The following is a 7,500-nucleotide window of genomic DNA, read 5'->3' as shown; positions in this document are numbered from 1 at the left end:
GTGCCACACACATAAAAGAGAACTCCGCGGATGTTTTACGGAGAAAAACTGTTGGCAATGCTCACAGACATCCACCTTAGAGATATAGCCTCACAGAAACAGCTGCCAAATCCATATGGGGGCATGAGGGTGTGTGCGAGGAAGCCATACTGAAGGCGGAAAGCCAAATGTGGTCATATAGCAAGTGACTAATTCTACCTCGGTGGGTGCCTGGGTGTCGGGTCGGCCTTAGTGAGTCACGGAAGCTAAGAAAGGAGATGAATCATCCGTCACCCTCACTTAAGCACTTGCGAGGGAATTCATCGTATACTCACAAACCTCTTAATGCGTTAAACGGAACCTTCTATAGTTTACAAACACAATTTCTTATATTAACTTAGTATAGGCACATCGAGAAACACATTACCTCTGACATATACCTGGCTCACTGACATTTACCCTACAGTGACAACTCTGACACTCCTGAATGTCATTAACTATTTAATAAATTTACGGTCATAACATATGGCCACAACAATTCAGGTAGGAATCCTCTGTAGCTGTAATTCATGAATGTTCTTCAAACTGTCGCCTCAATCTAGCCTGTCTCTTTAAACTTCGAACGCTCGGGCAGACGGTGCCAGCTGCCGCGGCACCTTTTGTAAACAAAGCCGTGCACGTCTTCACCATCTTTTCTACTCTTTTCGTTCCTCTAGTCTTTGCACTTTTCTTTGTATGACGATGATCAGCACCTTTCCACCGTCTATGCATCGTGGGGTTACTGTTAAAATGTCTTATGATTGTTATACACTTTTCCTTGCTCAAACAATATTCTTATATTTACTTTATCCTTGTCAAATGTTTTCTGTAATAATTACTTCTTGCAATATATACAGTCATTATCATGCGTATTTCAGGCAGTTTTGTCAAGCACATTTTCCTTCAGGAAACTGACAACGAAAATTTTCAATCTTCCTCGCGTTCGTATTCACTGAAGGTAAACACCGTCGCCATTCAAGAGAGTCACAGTGTTGTAATGTTGAAGTTCACCACACTAATGTCGAGACGAAACTAAAACTTCAGTCGTCTGTAGCAGCTCTAATAGCTGTACAGAGAATGGCCAGTCCACCCACGTCACAGTTGCCACGCATGGCATCCGTCCAATGAGAGCGTAGTACTGGCGAGGGAGAGCCCTGATTGGCGCTTACCTTATGCTGAGCACGAATCGCTTTAGAGTGCCGCGTCTCGACGATGACGTAATATTCTTACTCCGCCCACCATCCATACCTACCGTAACCCGAATGAATCATGCGTTTGTAAAGTGAAATGACTCATTGCCAGTCATTGGAAATCTTTGTCTTTAGTGTTTAATTTTGTGAGTACTGTGCTATATATAAATCATTGCGTCGGAGGAAATCTCTGAGTACCAATCTAATGACAAACCCCTTCATGCATCCTTTAGTGCCAGATGTGGTGTATGTATTGCTTACAGGTGGGATTGATTTTCTCCAGGTGTTTATAGGGAGGAGGAAGACTCTATCCAACGCACCAGCAGGAGAGATGAGCGAGAGTCAAGAAAATATAGATGGGTATCTCCAAGTCCAGCCAGATGGTTCTCCCGAAGTCCAGCACGACCGGGAGACGGCAAGCAGACGACCGAAGAAGAGTTAGAGAGGAAGAAGAGAGAAAAGGCGCCATGGCTTTATGAAAAGCCAAAAGAAGATATAGGATTGGCTGCTCGGAAATTGAAGAAATCAACTGACAGAAAGTTGGAACCGAAAGGACCAGAGAAACTAACAATTCCTAAGGTCGAATTGAAAAAATCTCAGCCAAAGAAAATGTCTCCTGAGGAGATGAAACTTGAGAGAGTTGAACTGACACACGTTGAAAAGCACAAGAAAGATGACAGCGTGAAAGATACAGAGGACTGGAGTTCTGACTCAGAGTATGATCTCTATGAGTTTGATAGCGTTTCAGAGACTGAAGTTATTGACCGAGAAGAGTATGAAAGACAGAGAACAGACACCAAAAGAAAAGGAAAGGTACAGTTAGAAAAGGAGAGATATCAGCGTAAAACAAGAGGTAAGAAGGGATTAAAGGACGGCAAAGAATCATCCTTTGGCAGACGACGGCTAAAACCTGATGAAGAGTCCACAGAACAGATTCAACTTGGGCGAAGAAAACATCTTCCAAAACCTGAGGAAGAAGAAGGTGAGAAGCCTCAGTTAAAACCGGTTCCCAAAAGGAAGCCAAGGGAGGAAGAAAAAGATACTCAGGATGATCAGGTTCCTTCATGGAGAGCGAGGAGGATTCCTCATAAGGATGGCGAAAAAGAGGAAGTAACATTGAAACCTTTCCAAAAGGAAAAAGAAGATAAGCCGGTTGAAGGAAAGGCTCTTGACACTTACACAGTATCCGATACCAAATATGATACTGACAAACGAATTTTAACAGATGAAGAAATTAAAGAGGACGAGGAATATCCCAAGAGGCCAGGCAAACGTCTTCCAAAAGAAAAGGTACAGCCAGAAAAGTTTGTGCTTCCTACAGTTCAGCTGAAGAAAACGCACAGAACAAAATTGGTTCCAGACGAAAATCAGCTGGAGAAGGTAGATCTGAAGCCTGTGGAAAAACAAAGCATGGCTGGACCTGATAAAGAGAAGCATGAGTCCACCGAAGACATAGAAAGGTATCGCCCCAGTGAAATCAAGGATGAACCTGTACAACTAGATAGATGGGGTAGACCTGTCAAACCAAGACCGAAACTAAAGGGAGAACAACACACAGAAACCACAACACCCATCATCAATGATTTAGAAAAAACGAAAGATGAAATTCAACCAAAGGCAAGAGGCGACAGAAAAACAACAGAGGAACAAGATGAGGAGCCAGAAGTGCCTTCTTGGCGAAGGAAGAGGATTGTGCCAAAAGAGCAGGAGAAGGAGGAGGTAGTTCTGAAACCATTTGAGAAGCAGAAACCTGAGAAAAAGGAGCAACATCGTCAGCCATATGAACCCATGTCATCAGACTTTACTCAGCCTGAAAAATCCAGCACTGAGCCACATGAAGCAGACACTACTGACAAAGAACCCCTTAAAGATAAGAGGCCTATGCCAAGTCAAGGAGAAACAAGTGCATTCCCCACAGATGAGGAGAAGCCGACGCAACGAAAACCAGGTAGAAGGATTCCATTTGAAAAACCAAAGGAGGAATTCTCAATACCTCAAGTAACACTCAGAAAGACTGTTCCCAAAAAATTTGTACCCGAAGAAGTAAAGCTGGAATCAGTCGATCTTGATCATGTTGAAAAGAAACAGAAACCTAAAGCTGCAAGAGAAAGACGAGAATGGAGTCCATTGCCCGACCAAGAACCTTATGCTCCTGAAGAAATACCAGATGGAATTCCTGTTAATCTTGATAAGTATGAGAAGGATGATTATCCAACAAAGACAGACGAAGGCAGAGAGCAAGAGAAAGACAGATATGAAAGGAAACCAAAGGATAAATTTGAGACTGAGGAGCAAAAGAAATTGAAGCTTGGAAAGGGCAAGAAAAAGCCAGAGGAGGAAGAGGAGCTCATTAAAATGAAACCTGGAAAACGTCTACCAAAGCCCCCAGAGGAAGAAACGGAAATGCCTCAATTGAAACCAATACCGAAGAAGAAGATGGAACCAGAGGAAAAGGAGAAAACATCTCTGAAACCTGGAAAGAGACCCTCCAAAGAACTTCCAGAACGGGAGCCAGTAGAGCTTGAACCTTTTGAAAGAACCCAAACAGAAATACCAGACAAGGAAGACGTGAAACTGGGAAAGCCGCACAAGTTCCCACCATATCAGAAAGACTCGGCCCCAACAAAACCTGAGGCTAAACCATCTGATTACAAAATTGCTGAGCCAAAAGAAGAAGTAAAATCTAGGAAAGATAAAGATAAACCCGAAAAGAAGGACGAACCTGCAGATGTCCCACCATGGAGAGTAAAAAGAGTTCCTCCAAAAGAAGAAGAAAAAGAGGAAGTTGTATTAAAACCTTTCAAAAAGGACAAACCAAAAGAGCCAAAGCCATCTCCAAAATATACACCCGGTAAACCTTATCAACCTGAAATTCCTGAACCTGATGAAACTCCTCTTGAACCTTATGGTAAGCCAGAAAAAGAGAAGATACCTGAGGGATTCCAACAGCCCCAGGATAAACAAGAAAAAGAAGTACATTTGCCTGATAAAGAGAAACCAGCAGAACCTGGCAAAGTACAGCTAAAGCCGGCAAGACGTCAGCAGAGAGAAGCACCGCCGAAAGAAGAATTTGTGATTCCTAAAATTCCCCTTCGAAAGACTAAACAGAATGTGTTTGCACCAGAGGAAGTGAAGCTCGAAGATGTCCAGCTTGATCATGTTGAAACACCCGAAGTGATTGAACCTGAGAGAGAGAAGCGCCAATGGAGTCCTTTGCCGGAGTATGACACTTATGAACCCGAGGAAATTCCTGATAAAGAACCTGTTGAGCTGGAAGAGTATGAGAAGTATGTATCTCCAGAGAAAAAGAAGGACGGAAAGGAGCCAGGAAAGGATAAATACAAGCGCATTCCAAAGGATAAACCCGAGCCTGAAGAGGAGAGGAAATTAAAACTTGGAAAAGGTCGTCCAAAGCCAGAGGAAGAAGAAGAAGACAAAATTAAGTTTAAGCCTGCCAGACGCTTGCCGAAAGAGGAGGAAGAGACTGAGAAACCTCAGTTGAAACCCATTCCCAAAAAGAAACCAGAACCCGAAGAGAAGGAGAAGGCTCCTCTTAAACCCGGAAAGAGACCTCCTAAAGATCTTCCCGAACGTGAACCAGTGGAACTGGAACCGTTCGAGCGAACCAAGCCAGAAATTCCCGAGAAGGAAAAAGTGAAACTGGAGGAACCATCGAAGCCTGAGCCCAAGCCAAAAGAACGTGTTCCATCTGAGCCAGAGGCTCCTAAACCAAAGGAAGAGGAGAAACCATCAGAGGAAGAGCCAAAGGCCAAGAAAGAGCGAACGAAACCTGAAAAGAAAGAGGAGGAACCTGAAGTTCCTTCCTGGAGAGGAAAGAGACTTCCTCCTCCAAAGGACGACAAGGAAGAGGTGGTTCTGAAGCCCTTCAAAAAGGAGAAGCCCACAGAACCGAAGCCTACTCCAAAACGGAAACCAGGAAAACCATACGAGCCTGAGATTCCAGAACCTGAGAGACCACCCTTGGAACCTTATGAGAAACCAGAAAGGGAGAAGGAACCGGAGGAAAAGCCAGTCCCTACAAAGCCAGCGGAGGCACCTCAACCAGAAGAGGAACCAGCCAGAAAGCCAAAGAAAGAAAAGACAAAGCCAGAGAAAGAGGAAGAACCTGAAGCACCTTCATGGAGAAGAAAGAGAATTCCTCCCAAAGAGGAAGAAAAAGAAGAGATAGTTTTAAAACCTTTCAAGAAGGATAAACCAGAAGAACCAAAACCAAGTCCCAAACCCAAACTTGGTAAACCATATGAGCCCGAAATTCCAGAGCCAGAAAAGCCACCCACTGAGCCTATTACAAAGCTTAAAAAGCAGAAAGTGCCAAAAGATGTCTCTAAACCAGAAGAAGAGAGACCTGAGGATATTGTAGAAGAATATGATAGAATCTCTGAAATGCCAGAGAAAGATCTGAAAGAAGTTTTTGAACCTGAAAAAGGAAATTTGAAGCCAAAACGGAAACCACTAAAACTCAGCCAGGCACCAGAGGAATTTACCATTCCGAAAGTTCAGCTAAAGAAAACGACACAAAATGTTTTTGTTCCAGAAGAGGTAAAGCTTGAGTCAGTTGATCTTGATCATATGGAAACACCAGAGATTATTGAACCTGAGAGAGAGAAGCGCCAATGGAGTCCTTTGCCGGAGTACGAAACATATGAACCTGAGGAAATTCCTGATAAAGAACCGGTCGAGTTGGAGAAATATGAAAAGTACATCCCACCCGAGAAAGAAAGGGAAGAAAAGGAACCAGAGAAGGGCAAATATGAGCGCAAACCAAAGGGCAAACCTGAGCCTGAAGAGGAGAGGAAATTGAAACTTGGAAAAGGTCGTCCAAAGCCAGAGGAAGAAGAAGACAAAATTAAGTTTAAGCCTGCCAGACGCTTGCCGAAAGAGGAGGAAGAGACTGAGAAACCTCAGTTGAAACCCATTCCCAAAAAGAAACCAGAACCCGAAGAGAAGGAGAAGGCTCCTCTTAAACCCGGAAAGAGACCTCCTAAAGATCTTCCCGAACGTGAACCAGTGGAACTGGAACCGTTCGAGCGAACCAAGCCAGAAATTCCTGAGAAGGAAAAAGTGAAACTGGAGGAACCATCGAAGCCTGAGCCCAAACCAAAAGAACGTGTTCCATCTGAGCCAGAGGCTCCTAAACCAAAGGAAGAGGAGAAACCATCAGAGGAAGAGCCAAAGGCCAAGAAAGAGCGAACGAAACCTGAAAAGAAAGAGGAGGAACCTGAAGTTCCTTCCTGGAGAGGAAAGAGACTTCCTCCTCCAAAGGACGACAAGGAAGAGGTGGTTCTGAAGCCCTTCAAAAAGGAGAAGCCCACAGAACCGAAGCCTACTCCAAAACGGAAACCAGGAAAACCATACGAGCCTGAGATTCCTGAACCTGAGAGACCACCCTTGGAACCTTATGAGAAACCAGAAAGGGAGAAGGAACCGGAGGAAAAGCCAGTCCCTACAAAGCCAGCGGAGGCACCTCAACCAGAAGAGGAACCAGCCAGAAAACCAAAGAAAGAAAAGACAAAGCCAGAGAAAGAGGAAGAACCTGAAGCACCTTCATGGAGAAGAAAGAGAATTCCTCCCAAAGAGGAAGAAAAAGAAGAGATAGTTTTAAAACCTTTCAAGAAGGATAAACCAGAAGAACCAAAACCAAGTCCCAAACCCAAACTTGGTAAACCATATGAGCCCGAAGTTCCAGAGCCAGAAAAGCCACCCACTGAGCCTATTACAAAGCTTAAAAAGCAGAAAGTGCCAAAAGATGTCTCTAAACCAGAAGAGAGACCTGAGAAAGTGGTGGAAGAACCAGAGGAAGGGGCCAAAACACCTCAGAAAGAGCCAGAGAAAGAAGTATCAGAACCAGAGAAGCCAAAATTAAAACCAAAGAAGCAATTAAAGAAATTGTATGAGCCTCCTGAAGAGTTTTCTATTCCGAAAGTCCAGCTGAAGAAAACGACACAAAATGTTTTTGTTCCAGAAGAGGTAAAGCTTGAGTCAGTTGATCTTGATCATGTGGAAACACCAGAGATTATTGAACCTGAGAGAGAGAAGCGCCAATGGAGTCCTTTGCCGGAGTACGAAACATATGAACCTGAGGAAATTCCTGATAAAGAACCGGTCGAGTTGGAGAAATATGAAAAGTACATCCCACCCGAGAAAGAAAGGGAAGAAAAGGAACCAGAGAAGGGCAAATATGAGCGCAAACCAAAGGGCAAACCTGAGCCTGAAGAGGAGAGGAAATTGAAACTTGGAAAAGGTCGTCCAAAGCCAGAGGAAGAAGAAGACA

General features: G+C 44.0%; 1 protein-coding gene across 40 annotated transcripts in view; it reads left to right on the top strand.

Annotated features, from left to right (window-relative positions):
• The window catches only part of LOC113819561 (titin-like), a 175,818-nt gene that overhangs the window by 73,765 nt on the left and 94,553 nt on the right, over positions 1–7,500 (top strand). For 36 of the 40 annotated variants that reach the window (XM_070128115.1, XM_070128094.1, XM_070128102.1 and 33 more), the window contains one exon: positions 1,492–7,500. This exon is cut by the window's right edge and continues 2,370 nt beyond it. The exons of the other annotated variants lie outside the window; for them this stretch is intronic. In XM_070128115.1, the coding sequence (XP_069984216.1) occupies positions 1,492–7,500 (6,009 nt within the window). The remainder of the gene's footprint in view (positions 1–1,491) is intronic. 40 annotated transcript variants of the gene reach the window in all.

The sequence above is a fragment of the Penaeus vannamei genome, chromosome 12 (genome assembly GCF_042767895.1).
Source record: "Penaeus vannamei isolate JL-2024 chromosome 12, ASM4276789v1, whole genome shotgun sequence".
Classification (NCBI taxonomy): domain Eukaryota; kingdom Metazoa; phylum Arthropoda; class Malacostraca; order Decapoda; family Penaeidae; genus Penaeus; species Penaeus vannamei.
The sequence above is the reverse complement of the archived record's forward strand: the minus strand, read 5'-3'. Positions and strand labels throughout refer to the sequence as shown.